Source organism: Lissotriton helveticus, chromosome 5_1 (genome assembly GCF_964261635.1).
Source record: "Lissotriton helveticus chromosome 5_1, aLisHel1.1, whole genome shotgun sequence".
Taxonomy (NCBI): Eukaryota; Metazoa; Chordata; class Amphibia; order Caudata; family Salamandridae; genus Lissotriton; species Lissotriton helveticus.
In genome coordinates, this window is record NC_136065.1 from 6,383,618 (window position 1) to 6,401,898 (window position 18,281).

Consider the following 18,281-nt stretch of genomic DNA (forward strand, 5'->3'; position numbering starts at 1 on the left):
ACGGGTAAGAGTGCAGGTAGGGGTTAATCTTTCACACCTTGTTACAGTGTATGGAGACCACAGATGGGTGCGACAAGAGAACAGGAACACGGATAAGAGTGCAGGTAGGGGTTAATCTTTCACACCTTGTTACAGTGTATGGAGACCACAGATGGGTGCGACAAGAGAACATGAACACGGATAAGAGTGCAGGTAGGGGTTAATCTTTCATACCTTGTTACAATGTATGGAGGCTGCAGATGGGTGCGACAAGAGAGCAGGAACACGGGTAAGAGTGCAGGTAGGGGTTAATCTTTCACACCTTGTTACAGTGTATGGAGGCTGCAGATGGGTGTGACAAGAGAGCAGGAACACGGATAACAGTGCAGGTAGGGGTTAATCTTTCACACCTTGTTACAGTGTATGGTGGCTGCAGATGGGTGCGAAAAGAGAGTAGGAACACGGATAACAGTGCAGGTAGGGGTTAATCTTTCGCACCTTGTAACAGTGTATGGAGGCTGCAGATAGGTCGACAAGAGAGCAGGAACACGGGTAAGAGTGCAGGTAGGGGTTATTCTTTCACACCTTGTTACAGTGTATGGAGACCACAGATGGGTGCGACAAGAGAACAGGAACACGGATAAGAGTGCAGGTAGGGGTTAATCTTTCACATCTTGTTACAATGTATGGAGGCTGCAGATGGGTGCGACAAGAGAGCAGGAACACGGGTAGGAGTGCAGGTAGGGATTAATCTTTCACACCTTGTTACAGTGTATGGAGGCTGCAGATGGGTGCGACAAGAGAACAGGAACACGGATAAGAGTGCAGGTAGGGGTTAATCTTTCACACCTTGTTACAATGTATGGAGGCTGCAGATGGGTGTGACAAGAGAGCAGGAACACGGGTAAGAGTGCAGGTAGGGGTTAATCTTTCACACCTTGTTACAGTGTATGGAGGCTGCTGATGGGTGCGACAAGAGAGCAGGAACACGGATAACAGTGCAGGTAGGGGTCAATCTTTCACACCTTGTTACAGTGTATGGTGGCTGCAGATGGGTGCGAAAAGAGAGCAGGAACACGGATAACAGTGCAGGTAGGGGTTAATCTTTCGCACCTTGTAACAGTGTATGGAGGCTGCAGATAGGTCGACAAGAGAGCAGGAACACGGGTAAGAGTGCAGGTAGGGGTTAATCTTTCACACCTTGTTACAGTGTATGGAGACCACAGATGGGTGCGACAAGAGAACAGGAACACGGATAAGAGTGCAGGTAGGGGTTAATCTTTCACACCTTGTTGCAATGTATGGAGGCTGCAGATGGGTGCGACAAGAGAGCAGGAACATGGGTAAGAGTGCAGGTAGGGGTTAATCTTTCGCACCTTGTTACAGTGTATGGAGGCTGCAGATGGGTGCGACAAGAGAGCAGGAACACGGGTAGGAGTGCAGGTAGGACTTAATCTTTCACACCTTGTTACAGTGTATGGAGGCTGCAGATGGGTGCGACAAGAGAGCAGGAGCACGGATAACAGTGCAGGTAGGGGTCAATCTTTCACACCTTGTTACAGTGTATGGAGGCTGCAGATGGGTGCGACAAGAGAGCAGGAGCACGGGTAAGAGTGCAGGTAGGGGTTAATCTTTCACACCTTGTTACAATGTATGGAGGCTGCAGATGGGTGTGACAAGAGAGCAGGAACACGGGTAAGAGTGCAGGTAGGGGTTAATCTTTCACACCTTGTTACAGTGTATGGAGACCACAGATGGGTGCGACAAGAGAGCAGGAACACGGGTAAGAGTGCAGGTAGGGGTTAATCTTTCACACCTTGTTACAATGTATGGAGGCTGCAGATGGGTGCGACAAGAGAGCAGGAACACGGATAAGAGTGCAGGTAGGGATTAATCTTTCACACCTTGTTACAGTGTATGGAGGCTGCAGATGGGTGCGACAAGAGAACAGGAACACGGATAAGAGTGCAGGCAGGGGTTAATCTTTCACACCTTGTTACAGTGTATGGAGGCTGCAGATGGGTGCGACAAGAGAGCAGGAACACGGGTAAGAGTACAGGTAGGGGTTAATCTTTCACACCTTGTTACAGTGTATGGAGACCACAGATGGGTGCGACAAGAGAACAGGAACACGGATAAGAGTGCAGGTAGGGGTTAATCTTTCATACCTTGTTACAATGTATGGAGGCTGCAGATGGGTGCGACAAGAGAGCAGGAACACGGGTAAGAGTGCAGGTAGGGGTTAATCTTTCACACCTTGTTACAGTGTATGGAGGCTGCAGATGGGTGCGACAAGAGAGCAGGAACACGGATAACAGTGCAGGTACGGGTTAATCTTTCACACCTTGTTACAGTGTATGGTGGCTGCAGATGGGTGCGAAAAGAGAGCAGGAACACGGATAACAGTGCAAGTAGGGGTTAATCTTTCGCACCTTGTAACAGTGTATGGAGGCTGCAGATAGGTCGACAAGAGATCAGGAACACGGGTAAGAGTGCAGGTAGGGGTTAATCTTTCACACCTTGTTACAGTGTATGGAGACCACAGATGGGTGCGACAAGAGAACAGGAACACGGATAAGAGTGCAGGTAGGGGTTAATCTTTCACACCTTGTTGCAATGTATGGAGGCTGCAGATGGGTGCGACAAGAGAGCAGGAACACGGGTAAGAGTGCAGGTAGGGGTTAATCTTTCGCACCTTGTTACAGTGTATGGAGGCTGCAGATGGGTGCGAGAGGAGAGCAGGAACACGGGTAGGAGTGCAGGTAGGGGTTAATCTTTCACACCTTGTTACAGTGTATGGAGGCTGCAGATGGGTGCGACAAGAGAGCAGGAACACGGGTAAGAGTGCAGGTAGGGGTTAATCTTTCACACCTTGTTACAATGTATGGAGGCTGCAGATGGGTGTGACAAGAGAGCAGGAACACGGGTAAGAGTGCAGGTAGGGGTTAATTTTTCACACCTTGTTACAGTGTATGGAGACCACAGATGGGTGTAACAAGAGAGCAGCAACACGGATAACAGTGCAGATAGAGGTTAATCTTTCACACCTTGTTACAGTGTATGGAGGCTGCAGATGGGTGCGACAAGAGAGCAGGAACACGGATAAGAGTGCAGGTAGGGGTTAATCTTTCACACCTTGTTACAGTGTATAGAGACCACAGATGGGTGCGACAAGAGAGCAGGAACACGGATAAGAGTGCAGGTAGGGGTTAATCTTTCACACCTTGTTACAATGTATGGAGGCTGCAGATGGGTGTAACAAGAGAGCAGGAACACGGATAACAGTGCAGATAGAGGTTAATCTTTCACACCTTGTTACAGTGTATGGAGGCTGCAGATGGCTGCGACAAGAGAGCAGGAACACGGGTAAGAGTGCAGGTAGGGGTTAATCTTTCACACCTTGTTACAGTGTATGGAGACCACAGATGGGTGCGACAAGAGAGCAGGAACACGGATAAGAGTGCAGGTAGGGGTTAATCTTTCACACCTTGTTACAATGTATGGAGGCTGCAGATGGGTGCGACAAGAGAGCAGGAACACGGATAAGAGTGCAGGTAGGGATTAATCTTTCACACCTTGTTACAGTGTATGGAGGCTGCAGATGGGTGCGACAAGAGAACAGGAACACGGATAAGAGTGCAGGCAGGGGTTAATCTTTCACACCTTGTTACAGTGTATGGAGGCTGCAGATGGGTGCGACAAGAGAGCAGGAACACGGGTAAGAGTGCAGGTAGGGGTTAATCTTTCACACCTTGTTACAGTGTATGGAGACCACAGATGGGTGCGACAAGAGAACAGGAACACGGATAAGAGTGCAGGTAGGGGTTAATCTTTCATACCTTGTTACAATGTATGGAGGCTGCAGATGGATGCGACAAGAGAGCAGGAACACGGGTAAGAGTGCAGGTAGGGGTTAATCTTTCACACCTTGTTACAGTGTATGGAGGCTGCAGATGGGTGCGACAAGAGAGCAGGAACACGGATAACAGTGCAGGTAGGGGTTAATCTTTCACACCTTGTTACAGTGTATGGTGGCTGCAGATGGGTGCGAAAAGAGAGCAGGAACACGGATATCAGTGCAGGTAGGGGTTAATCTTTCGCACCTTGTAACAGTGTATGGAGGCTGCAGATAGGTCGACAAGAGAGCAGGAACACGGGTAAGAGTGCAGGTAGGGGTTAATCTTTCACACCTTGTTACAGTGTATAGAGACCACAGATGGGTGCGACAAGAGAACAGGAACACGGATAAGAGTGCAGGTAGGGGTTAATCTTTCACACCTTGTTGCAATGTATGGAGGCTGCAGATGGGTGCGACAAGAGAGCAGGAACACGGGTAAGAGTGCAGGTAGGGGTTAATCTTTCGCACCTTGTTACAGTGTATGGAGGCTGCAGATGGGTGCGAGAAGAGAGCAGGAACACGGGTAGGAGTGCAGGTAGGGGTTAATCTTTCACACCTTGTTACAGTGTATGGAGGCTGCAGATGGGTGCAACAAGAGAGCAGGAACACGGGTAAGAGTGCAGGTAGGGGTTAATCTTTCACACCTTGTTACAATGTATGGAGGCTGCAGATGGGTGTGACAAGAGAGCAGGAACACGGGTAAGAGTGCAGGTAGGGGTTAATTTTTCACACCTTGTTACAGTGTATGGAGACCACAGATGGGTGCGACAAGAGAAAAGGAACACGGATAAGAGTGCAGATAGGGGTTAATCTTTCACACCTTGTTGCAATGTATGGAGGATGCAGATGGGTGCGACAAGAGAGCAGGAACACGGGTAAGAGTGCAGGTAGGGGTTAATCTTTCGCACCTTGTTACAGTGTATGGAGGCTGCAGATGGGTGCGACAAGAGAGCAGGAACACGGGTAAGAGTGCAGGTAGGGGTTAATCTTTCACACCTTGTTACAATGTATGGAGGCTGCAGATGGGTGTGACAAGAGAGCAGGAACACGGGTAAGAGTGCAGGTAGGGGTTAATCTTTCACACCTTATTACAGTGTATGGAGGCTGCAGATGGGTGCGACAAGAGAGCAGGAACACGGGTAAGAGGGCAGGTAGGGGGTAATCTTTCACACCTTGTTACAATGTATGGAGGCTGCAGATGGGTGCGACAAGAGAGCAGGAACACGGATAACAGTGCAGGTAGGGGTTAATCTTTCACACCTTGTTACAGTGTATGGAGACCACAGATGGGTGCGACAAGAGAGCAGGAACACGGGTAATAGTGCAGGTAGGGGTTAATCTTTCACACCTTGTTACAATGTATGGAGGCTGCAGATGGGTGCGACAAGAGAGCAGGAACACGGATAAGAGTGCAGGTAGGGGTTAATCTTTCACACCTTGTTACAGTGTATGGAGGCTGCAGATGGGTGCGACAAGAGAACAGGAACACGGATAAGAGTGCAGGCAGGGGTTAATCTTTCACTCCTTGTTACAGTGTATGGAGGCTGCAGATGGGTGCGACAAGAGAGCAGGAACACGGGTAAGAGTGCAGGTAGGGGTTAATCTTTCACACCTTGTTACAGTGTATGGAGACCACAGATGGGTGCGACAAGAGAACAGGAACACGGATAAGAGGGCAGGTAGGGGTTAATCTTTCACACCTTGTTACAATGTATGGAGGCTGCAGATGGGTGCGACAAGAGAGCAGGAACACGGGTAAGAATGCAGGTAGGGGTTAATCTTTCACACCTTGTTACAGTGTATGGAGGCTGCAGATGGGTGCGACAAGAGAACAGGAACACGGATAAGAGTGCAGGCAGGGGTTAATCTTTCACACCTTGTTACAGTGTATGGAGGCTGCAGATGGGTGCGACAAGAGAGCAGGAACACGGGTAAGAGTGCAGGTAGGGGTTAATCTTTCACACCTTGTTACAGTGTATGGAGACCATAGATGGGTGCGACAAGAGAACAGGAACACGGATAAGAGTGCAGGTAGGGGTTAATCTTTCACACCTTGTTACAATGTATGGAGGCTGCAGATGGGTGCGACAAGAGAGCAGGAACACGGGTAAGAGTGCAGGTAGGGGTTAATCTTTCACACCTTGTTACAGTGTATGGAGGCTCCAGATGGGTGTAACAAGAGAGCAGGAACACGGATAACAGTGCAGATAGAGGTTAATCTTTCACACCTTGTTACAATGTATGGAGGCTGCAGATGGGTGCGACAAGAGAGCAGGAACACGGATAAGAGTGCAGGTAGGGGTTAATCTTTCACACCTTGTTACAGTGTATGGAGACCACAGATGGGTGCGACAAGAGAGCAGGAACACGGATAAGAGTGCAGGTAGGGGTTAATCTTTCACACCTTGTTACAATGTATGGAGGCTGCAGATGGGTGTAACAAGAGAGCAGGAACACGGATAACAGTGCAGATAGAGGTTAATCTTTCACACCTTGTTACAGTGTATGGAGGCTGCAGATGGGTGCGACAAGAGAGCAGGAACACGGGTAAGAGTGCAGGTAGGGGTTAATCTTTCACACCTTGTTACAGTGTATGGAGACCACAGATGGGTGCGACAAGAGAGCAGGAACACGGATAAGAGTGCAGGTAGGGGTTAATCTTTCACACCTTGTTACAATGTATGGAGGCTGCAGATGGCTGCGACAAGAGAGCAGGAACACGGATGTGGCTTGGACCTGTGTCCTACTAGCGGAGACAACAGTTGACTCCAGAGGTGGCCATGTTCATGTAAGTAAGAAGAGGTCACTCACCGATGTAACTCCCCGCGGAGGCGCGGGAGTCCACAGCTACGATCACTCCGTGCTGGAACTTGAAGGCCAGGGTCGTCGTCCCGTGCCAGAGCTCGATCTTTGCACCGTTGTGGCCCTCGGTGCACGACTGCAGGTACTGAGCAGGCTGTAAGAAGAGACTGGGGTTGGCAACGAATCATCCTCGGAGAGGGATGTTTAGAGAGCACAAGGTCTAACATGGAGTCTTGCTGGAAGTGAGACACATACTGGGTACTGGTCCTAACATGGACTCAGCGGGAGAAAAAGCGGCAAACAGTGGACCTGCATGGAGTTACGTAAGGGGCTGGAATCCTGTCAGGATGGGTGGAGGGGGTGTATACTGAGTACTGGATCTGACGTGGACTGATACCAAAGGAGTACTGGACCTTCATGGAGTCACCTAAGGGGCAGGAAGCCTGTCAGGATGGAATTGAGTGTATACTGAGTACTGGGTCTGACGTGGATTGATACCAAAGTAGTACTTGACCTGCATGGAGTCACCTAAGGGGGTGGCAGCCTGTCAGGAGGGGGGGAGGGAGTATACTGAGTTCTGGGTCTGACGTGGACTGATACCAAAGGAGTACTGGACCTGCATGGAGTCACCTAAGGGGGTGGCAGCCTGTCAGGAGGTGGGGGAGGGAGTATACTGAGTTCTGGGTCTGACGTGGACTGATACCAAAGGAGTACTAGACCTGCACGGAGTCACATGAGGGGCTGGAAGCCTGTCAGGATGGAAGGGAGCGCATACTGAGTACTGGGTCTGACGTGGACTGATACCAAAGGAGTACTGGACCTGCATGGAGTCACGTGAGGGGCTGGAAGCCTGTCAGGATGGAAGGGAGCGCATACTGAGTACTGGGTCTGACGTGGACTGATACCAAAGGGTACTGGACCTGCATGGAGTCACGTAAGGGGCTGGAAGCCTGTGAGGAGGGGGGGTGTATACTGAGTATTGGGTCTGACGTAGACTGATACTAAAGGAGTACTGGACCTCCTAAGTCCCTATGGAGTCACCTAAGGGGCAGGCACATCTGGAGAATTGTAGAGGTCTTGTAATAAGAGGCCACATACAGTACTAGGAGGAAAGTTATGTTATGTTATGTTAAACTAATTTATTAGGCGCACAGATGCTCCAGCGAAGGAGCGTCCTGGCGCCCGCCAGGTAGCAACACAACACAACAAGGCAAGGAAGAAGGAAACATGGGGGCTAGGGAAACAAAAAAGTTTTTATAGCTCGCCGGAAAGAGAGCAAATCCCCGAGTGCACGAATCTCAAAGGGAAGGGAATTCCATAACACGGCGGCACGCACTTGAAAGGAACGGCCGCCGGCACGGCAACGCTTAAACCGGGGGACAACCGCAAGTTCCAGGTCGGAGGATCTTAGGGCACGGCCTGGGATATAACGGGACAGGAGGTTGGCAAGAATCAAGGCCGGTGATCCCTTAATAATCTTGTAGGCAACACAAAGGGTGCACAGACATAATATCGACTCCAAAATATCGACTGGAAAGAATATCGAGTTTTAAATATCGTTTGGAGAAAATATCGACTAGACAGAATATCGACAGTCAAAATATCGTTTTTAAGGTAAGTGAAGTAATATCGACTGTAAATAATATAGACAGTGAAAATATCCAAGTATATAATCTAGATAGTAAAATATATATAGTTTTTTCAATAATATTTAATTATTTATAGTGTTTTTATGTTATAATATATGTGAAAAGTGTCATTTTTTTAATAATTATTTTTAATTAATAATTTTTTTTAATTATTGTGTAATTTTATTCTGTAGCGGGTTGTGGGTTTATAGGGGAATAGGGTGGGAAGTAATTTAATTATAATAAATTAAATATGTAAATTTATTAATTGGTAGTAATAATTAATTAATTGGTAATTAAATAATAAATGTTAATTATTTACAATTTAATTGGTAATTAATTTAATTTAATTGATTAATTGCTAATTATGTAAATTAAAATAATGTATTTTCTGTAGCGGGTTGTGGGTTTATAGGGGAATAGGGTGGGAAGTAATTTAATTATAATAAATTAAATATGTAAATTTATTAATTGGTAGTAATAATTAATTAATTGGTAATTAAATAATATATGTTAATTATTTACAATTTAATTGGTAATCAATTTAATTTAATTGATTAATTGCTAATTATGTTAAATTAAAGGGGTATTTTTAGGGTTCAGGGTCAGTTTTCAGTTTTTGGGCAAAGGGGTATTTTTAGGGTTCAGGGTCAGTTTTCAGTTTTTGGGTAAAGGGGTATTTTTAGGGTTCAGGGTCAGTTTTCAGTTTTTGGGCAAAGGGGTATTTTTAGGGTTCAGGGTCAGTTTTCAGTTTTTGGGTAAAGGGGTATTTTTAGAGTTCAGGGTCAGTTTTCAGTTTTTGGGCAAAGGGGTATTTTTAGGGTTCAGGGTCAGTTTTCAGTTTTTGGGTAAAGGGGTATTTTTAGGGTTCAGGGTCAGTTTTCAGTTTTTGGGCAAAGGGGTATTTTTAGGGTTCAGGGTCAGTTTTCAGTTTTTGGGTAAAGGGGTATTTTTAGGGTTCAGGGTCAGTTTTCAGTTTTTGGGTAAAGGGGTATTTTTAGGGTTCAGGGTCAGTTTTCAGTTTTTGGGCAAAGGGGTATTTTTAGGGTTCAGGGTCAGTTTTCAGTTTTTGGGTTAAGGGGTATTTTTAGGGTTCAGGGTCAGTTTTCAGTTTTTGGGCAAAGGGGTATTTTTAGGGTTCAGGGTCAGTTTTCAGTTTTTGGGTAAAGGGGTATTTTTAGGGTTCAGGGTCAGTTTGGGGTTTTTGGGGTACATATACAATATTGCCTATTATTTAATAAAATTTTGTTACTATATATATATGTTTTAAGAAATATGATGAAAAAAAATTATTTTTTTACTTTCATTAATTATTTAATTATTAAAAGTTATTTTAAGTATTGTTAATTATATTTTAGTAATTAATTTTTTATATTAATGTAATTAAACATTGTTTTTAGTAAAGTCAATATTTTTAACAACGATATTTTTGTAAACGATATTTTGTACTCGATATTTTTGTACTTACCTGTTTGTAGATAGAAACTCGATATTTTGTACTCGATATTTTCTCAACGATATTTTGGGTAGTCGATATTCTTTCAGTCGATATTCTTTCAGTGATCCAACACAAAGGGCCTTAAACTGGATCCTACGAGCGATCGGAAGCCAGTGCAACGTTCGCAAGGTGTTGGTTGTAGAACAGAATCTAGGCAAGCCTAGAAAGTGCTGAGCTTTATTAAAATGACCCCTCTGTGACCAGCAGCAACTCACTCCTTGGATGACTCAGGACACTTGAAAGGTAACTCTTGGATATAATCCTAGAACAGATTAGTACATAGAACAGGGAGGCTAAGTAGCAGAGGTGAGATACCACACATCCCAGCTTATTAATCAACAAATCACAAAAAAGGAAACATAAGAAAGTAAAAACGATAATTTTGCGTGAGCAAGGTTAAGAAAGATACCATACACAGAGTGGTAGAGAAAGGAACTAAAATAGTCAATTGGTCAAAGTAAGCAAGAACTTGACATGTAACCCAATATTTAAAACAGCTAGTTGGATAACCCGCAACTATTAAGTAACGTAACCCTCAAGATAGCTTTGCAACTTCCGTGTTCTCCTACAACCAGCCAGGTTGCCCATGGATGTGGCTCCACTGATTTATTCCAGATCAACATCGCTGGCCACATCATGAATTGTCCAGAGGCCACCACCCTCTCTCTCACGCACACAAATGTGACTTGTGCTACAAATCCTCCTGTCACTGGTTTTGACACTGTTGTCTGACAACCTTAATAGGCTTTGAAAATGTAGACCACATATTACCAAAGGTAAGAAACCTAGTTCTTCTGATGGATACTAACTGCTGGTTCCTCACCTTGTGAAAAGATACCAAAGCAACAAATCCCATGGCGGTGGCTCTGTGGGATGGCTCAGGCCAAAAAGGTTCTGTAGGACCAAACTACCAAAGTGCCCTTCCCAATAACCTGGCAGTTGAGGTAGTGTTTGATGAACATCTGCATTGATGCTGCTGTGGCAGCCTGACAGATTTTGAAGACAGGTACTCAACATGTAAGTGCGGTGGTAGAAGACCTGGCCCGAGTGGAATGGGCTCAAAACCCCACCCGTAGGCAATTAAGCCTCCCGGGGGCTGTTTCTTTGCCTTTACATAGCAGATTTTAATAAATAGTGTTATTGTGAAGAATTGGATTAATGGTTAAGGGGGGGTGTAAGCTCCACTCAAGCAACAACCACTATCCTTCTCAGGGTGAACCGCAAGAGTCACCTGTGCATAACCCTCTGTCAGCTTGGCTCAAAAGCAGTCAGGCCTAACTTAAGAGGAATGTGTCAAGTATTTATGCAACACTTAAACAGCAACAACATGAAAACAGAAGAAAAGTCCCAAGGTAATTTAGAAAACAAGAGTACGTGCTAATGAATAAAATGATTCCAGAAGAACAAAAATCCAATCGGTTGGACGGGAGCTACTGAATTTTAATTATTTTTTTTAGTTAAAATAGCACCAAGAAGCAGAGAGTGCCACTAGCACGTATGTGGTCAGCCTAGACTGGGGGAAAGTCACAAGTTCAGGCCGACAGTGATGGAGTGAGGGCCGGACGCATGGACCAGGTTAGTCCTGCTGAAGTGTTACCTTCTAAAGTCTAGAGTCTGGCGTGGAGTCCCCTTCACATTGGAGGAGATCGGAAGTCGGTTTCAGAGCAAACAGCAGTCCAGGTGCCGCAGACAATCGATACTGTAACTTGAAGATCCGGTCATCACTGGAGCTTCGCATTGGTGGATCGTCGCAGATGGTCACAGTCAGAGCAAAATGCAGGTATAGCGTTGCTGGTCTCGCCGGACGGTCACTGTCGGCGCAAAGAGCAGGTCTCACCGAACCTATGCGTTGGTAGTTGTCGCAGGCGGCAGAGTTTCATCATGAACTGGCCTGTTCGCAGTTGAGAGGAGCCCATACTTAAGGATTTTCACATTTTTCATCTCGGAGGAGCTTTCACTGATGTCAACCCGGGGTCTAGGACCTGGGGTAGGGTGCACCTCTTGGGCATCAGGTCTCCTTCCAGCATAGGCCAGTGGCAGGGCTCAGGAAGGTCCAGTTGCACCTGGTCAGTTGCAGGGAGACCTCTGGAAGTTGTTTATGTCCCTGAGCTCACACCGAAGGTCAACCTACTGACCCTCGTACTCACTGTGAGTAGGGATCATGGCAAGGAGGTTCAGTTTTCCTATTTCAGACAGCAAGGCAGTTCCTCCAGCAGCCGGCCAGTCCTCTGGCAACAGGGCAGTCCTTCCTTGGAACCTTTCACAGGTACGGGAATGTTCTGAGTGGTTTTGAAGGTACTCCTTTTATACCTGGCGCCAGCCTTTGCGTGGGGGAATTCACTGACCTACCCCCAAAACTGGTTGTGGCCAGCTCCCCCACACCCTCTGGTCCATGCTAGGGTGACAAAAGGCAGGGAAGGCTTTATGTTATGTCCTTTGTGTGTACTAGAGGCAAAGCCCTTTGAAGAGTAAGTGAGGATGGGTGCATCCCCTCCCCAGACATCCTGTCAGAATAGCACAACATATTCACACCTAAGCCCCCTTTGTCTCACTGTCTGGAAGCAATACAGAAACCCCACTAACAGAGCCATTCACAGTTATGTGACCCCAGGACACTAGCAGAAAGGCCCAGTTGACTGAGATAAGAAAATGCCAGAATTGTAACTTTAAATCCAAATTCACCATTAAAGAGGATTTTAAATTACTATTATTTTGAGTGTAAACACCATATATGTAGCTGCTATCAATCTGAAGTTACCAATTATCAAATGTATTAAGGTAACCCAGTGCTAGTCATTGGGAGAGAGAGGCTTTCCAGCAGTGAAAAAATGAAATTGAGAAATATTTTACCCCAAGACATGTAAAACTTATGTACAACTGCACTCATTTTTAAAAATACTATCAACACTGCCCTATGAGCCTTTAGGGTCTACCCTAAGGGTGACATCTGAGTATTAACAAGCATTGGCAAAGCAAAAGGTCTCGCCTTTGGGGCCATATAAGTGTTTAGCTATGCAGCACATTATTCTTGATGCTGTGCCACCAGGGATTGAAGAGCTATATAATTACTACACCCTGGGTCATGCAGTTTGATTCAGAAATACATGCTTTTCGAACACACTGGCTTCACCAGGCCACTCAGCTTGTGTAAGCCCCAAAAAATCATAGTATTTATTATGAAGGTGATTTACTTTAACCTAGTTTAACCTGTTAGACAATGTTTACATGCATATAGTGCTCACTACCTGTGATGAGGCGTTGTTATGGAGCGCCTTATGACTCCATATCACTAGGGAAGCAATGCTCCAGTAAAGGTTTTTTTCTGGTGCCTAAATTCAGCAGTAGTAAGGGAAGTGCAGATGGACTAGAAGTCACAAAATACATTAGGGTGTAGAAGAAAAGCCCTGAAGTGGAGCCCTGCCTCCATGATGACAAGAAGTCCCCTGAACCAGGCTTCTCCAACAAGTAGCTGGTGGGCTACAGGTAGCTCACCAAGTACCTGTAAGTAGCTCTCCTCTGTGCTGCCCAGACTGCTAAATTAGAAGCTTTTACTTTGTTGAATTCAGATTTGTTCACCTAAATTTAGACTGCATAGTTGATACGAAAATGTGTTGATTTTCAGAACTCACACACTGATATTTGGAGAAACATGGATGAGTTTCTAAAATATATGTAAAGCTGATATTAGAGTGCTAAATCTTGGTATTGTGAAGACATTTTACAAATGTCATTACCTTGGTGCCAAAGGCTTTGCAGCTATGGCTGTTATGTGTCTCTCATGTAGAGGCATTCCATAGTGACGCAGCCTTTTTTTATATTACTGCTAGCATAAGTAGCTTTCATTACAGAAGAGGTTAGAGACACCCTGCTCTACTCCTACTCAGATGTCACCCGTAGGGTAGACCGTAAAGGCTCATAGGGTAGAGTTGTGTGTATGGCTTACAGCCTGTGCTGCAGGTAAGCAAACCCAAGGCCTGAAGCACCCTCTACCTCTCAGGTAGCATCTTCCATGCAACATAACGCCTGTTATTTAAATGAACGTGTAAAGATCACAGTGATAAACTAAGCAAATGTAGACAATCCAACGCGTGGCTTTCACTGTGGACTCAGAACAGAACATTTTAACAAATTTAAGAGGTAGAGGTGTTTTCTCACCTAATGCGTCTACTGCAAATTAAGCAAATCTCTGTGAGACATGCGTGTTTTAGATTCGAAAATATACTCTAAAACACCCTGATGCTAAACGGGCGCACTCTGAGGATGAGCGGACTCAGACATTTTAAATGAAGGCAAGAAACACTAAGGTATGGAAGATGTTAACTGAAGGGATGAGAACTTTGCAGAAGTCCAGGCACAGCTGACCACTAGCCTACAGCAAAGCAGAGCTCGTGTGGGCCTTTGAAATGCGCTTTGTGCTACAGGAAGGATTCTCTTCACGACTGCACGAATACTCCCAATAAGGGGTTTGAGACTGGCTCTTCTGACCTGAGCATACATTCTGCAGCAGGAATGAAAAACAGTCCACTGAAGCTAAATAAAGTGGTGCAGATTGTGAGAAAGTGCCCTCTTTCTGAATGATTGCCCCCACGTTTTGCTGAACTGCCGATGTGCTTTGACCTGCTAATCAGCGACCCAGAGCCTACGTTATTTCCCTAAAACTGCATTGAAGCCTAAACCCAATTGGTATCTCTGGCCACAGGTCAGCCCCTGGTAAATGGTACCACAGGTACCCAGGGCACTATGACCAGGGAAGGCCTCTAAGGGCTGCAGCACTTATTGTGCCACCCTTAGAGGTCCTGTACCTCTACACACACACACTGCCTTTGCAGGCTGCGTGTCTTGGTGCAGAACAAAGTGAAGAGTCAATATGGTACACATCTCTGTGTGCCATGCCTACAACCCACTGCCCTGGCATAGATCAGTCACCCCTCTAGCTGGGTGCACTATCCCAGTGGTGAGGGTACAGGTGCATGAGCCCTGTACCCCTACAGTGTCCATTCTTAGACATTGTAAGTGCAGTGCTGCCATTAAGATTATATGATGCTGGGAGTTTGTCATTACGAACTCCTCAACACCATAATGGCTACACTGAAGACTGAGAAGTTTGGTATCAAACTTCTCAGAATATTAACCCACACTGATGCCAGTGTGGGATTTAATGAAAAAGGCACACAGGGGCATCGCAGAGATACCCACTGAAAAACGACCTACTACTAGTGTCCAGACTGAGTGGCTGCTTTCAGCTGCCACCACCAGACATGTTTCTGGACCCCTGGGGCGAGTGCCTGCTGCTCTCGGGGGTCTGAAACAAAGCACATCCTGGGTCGAGGTGCCAAGCCTCCTCCCCCAGAATGGGCAGGTCCACGAAGGGAAAGCTTCAGAGGCTGCATTTGTGAGTATTCCCTGGCCATTTGCTGCTACCAGCAAACTGGTCCCCACAGGTTCGGACTCCCACTTTGGGCAGGAGAACCGGTGGAAAAACAAAGTGAAGGAGAGAGGTGTCAACTCCACCCCTCAGGTGGGGGCGGCGAGGTAAAGGACAACTCTCAGTCCCCGCCATCTTGCAGATGGGGGGACCCAGCCAACCAGAGTGAGGCATATGCCCCCCTCCCACTGGAGGGTGGCATAATACGGGTGTTCTCACCCATTAGTCCCTACCTTTTCCATAAACATTAAAGCTCCTAAATCTAGTATTTAGGGGGCACCCCCAACCTTGCTTCCTCAGATCCAGACTAGGCAAGAAGAAAAGAAGAAGAAGGACCAAACAGCCATGCCAAAGCAAACAAGGGAAAGACGCCTACTGGCCTACTGACAAGCCCCAGCCCTACTGGCCTGTCTCCACCTCGAACCTGCTCCTGCGAAACCCCGGTGTGTACTGCAGCCAGGAACCTTGAAATCCCCAGAGGACCTGCCTGTCTTCAACTCCAAAGACTGTGTCTCTCGAGAACACCGGATTTGTTCACCAGCAACCTCTGACTCCTGCCGGAAACTGCGAATCTGACCCACTCTGCACCCGCCTTCCACGGCCCGAGCTTGAGTGGGCAAACACCATGAGGAGGTCCCCCGGTGATCCTGACTCGAGAACCAGCGATCCCTGACTTGCCTCAAGCCTTCAGCTGACGCCTGCAGCCTCAAACCAGAAGGTCCCCCTAACCGCGACCAGGAACTGGGAAGAAGATCAGACCCTAAAAGGCACCCCTGCATCCGATGCTCCACTGCCTTGGGTGGCCCAACCAACAGTGCCTAACCAACCCCCAGCATACCAACTTACCTCTCTAAGTGGTGGTCGCACCCAGAAGACCTTCGTCCCCGAGCCTGCAGTGTCTTTACAAACCGGAGGTTCCCCATAGCAAACAACAGGTTGTCTGATGTCGGAACAGCACCCTGCACCCAGACGTCCTAGTGCCGCGAGGGTGCACCTTTGGTGCTACTTTGTTTCCCCATTTGCCCTGAGCTAAAGTCCAGGAGCTTTGCTCCCACAACCGAGTGGCCTGCTCGTCAGCAGCCATCAACCGGAGGCCCCCTAACCCCCATTGGATAACACTGGGCCTCAGCACTCTGCACCTAGTGCCGCTGAGGGTGTAACAAAAGTGCATCACTGACCCTGAGGAACCCCTGAGTCTACCCCTAGAACCTCATCTCCCACAACCATATACTTACCTTAGGATAACATTGACTGTTTTTCCTGGAAAAGTGTGGAGTGCGAAAACCTAAAGAAATTCGTTAAAATTGTACGAACTAACAAAAAGATTTTACTTACCTGTTTACAGGAGATGTCCAAATGCAGTACCCAGGTATACTGCACTGTGTAAGAAAAGTAATTTCAAAAGTAACTTACCTGTAATTTTCTTAAAAAGCTTATACAAAGTATATGTACAGTATTTCACAGTATTGCCATATCAGTAATTCAAACTGTAACAATTCCAAAGTACATTTACAACTGCATTTCCAAACTGTATATTTACTGCAAAGTACTTATCACTTACCTGTGCCAGGCTTGCTTGGTTCTAGGAAATAAAATAACTAAAATAATATTTCTATACAAAAAACAATTGGTCTGAAGTTCAGTCTTTGAGTGTGTGAATTCATTTGGTCATTGAGTGTGTACAACAAATGATTACACTGCCCTCTGATAAAGCCTTACTGCTCGACCTCACTACCACAAATAGAGAGTGAGGTGCTATCTACGTTTACCTCTGCCCACCTTTGGGGTTCCGCTGGCCTCTGTGCACACTGTACCTCACTTTGGTATAGTATATACAGAGCCAGCTTCCTTTGGGGTTCCGCTGGCCTCTGTGCACACTGTACCTCACTTTGGTATAGTATATACAGAGCCAGCTTCCTACACAGATGTCTATGGCATCTGCCAGCAAAGGCGCTCATTACTTTCATACATTTGTGAAGGAGCTCCTTTCAAAAGTGCGCATTTCAAACAATTCCACGCTTCAACGCACAGCGCACCCATGTGCAGGATTTAAGGGGCACCTACATCAGTGGGGCTTTTAATCATTGACAATCGAACACTGAAAAACTAGCAGATGAACAGAAATTGCATATTACAGTGTTAATGAAAAATATAAAAATGCAACATAGGCAAGCAGAGGCTGCGAACCACGGGTGTTCACCCGCCTGGGAGCTAAGCCTCTCGCTGGCAGGTTAGCCAGAGTCCAAAATACCCTATTAACAAAATAAAAACTTCACACTCCACACAAATCACTTGCCGTTCAAAAGTGCATAAAGAATAGTGGGATTGCCCATACTGCAAGCTACAAAAAGAATTATGGCTTGAAATTGAAATAGCAGAGTGCAGCTATGCACAACAAGAAATAAATCATGAAATAAAACAAGCAGCAGCGCAGGAAGGACAGCAGTAGGGAGGGGGTGTGAGCAAGGTGGTAACAGGTGGCCAGAGATGGCCACCAAACAGGAACAATCCATGAATTCCAACGAGAGAGAACCAAGCACCAGAAAGCAGGACAGATGTACACTATTTACCAAACAGAACAAAGGAATTTCGAAAAGGCAGGCCAAACAAACAACCAAAATTGCTGGGCGTGTTGAAAGCCCATCGACTGAATACAGCATGTCTTGCAGACAGTGCATGCTCGCTGTCTCGGCTCGACTTAGAAAAGAAGGTTTATGCCTGGCAAAAAGTTTAATTTGGCAGGTCAAAATGACAGTTTAAAACTGGCCTGCAGGCTGCAGTGGCAGTTCTGAGACATGTTTTAAAGTGCTACTTTAGAGGGTGAACAGTCACAATATCGAAAAAAAAATATTGGACAAAATATTGAGTTTTTAAAATAGAATGGACAGAATATCGAATTGCAAAAATATAGTGGTGCAGAATATCGAAATTCAGGTAAGAAATAAAGATTTTAATAATATCGAAGTTAGTAATATCAACAGTCATATTATAGTTGTTTAAAATATCAAATTTCTTTATAGTTTTTTTTATTTTTTATTTGTTTTATTAATT

At 46.1% G+C, this 18,281-nt stretch overlaps 1 protein-coding gene across 1 annotated transcript in view; it reads right to left on the minus strand.

Moving 5' to 3' along the window:
* LOC144754053 (proteasome subunit beta type-8-like) overlaps positions 1-18,281 on the minus strand; it is an 87,697-nt gene that overhangs the window by 26,329 nt on the left and 43,087 nt on the right. The window contains exon 2 of the mRNA XM_078641567.1: positions 6,689-6,833. Coding sequence (XP_078497693.1) covers positions 6,689-6,833 — 145 coding nt within the window. The remainder of the gene's footprint in view (positions 1-6,688; positions 6,834-18,281) is intronic.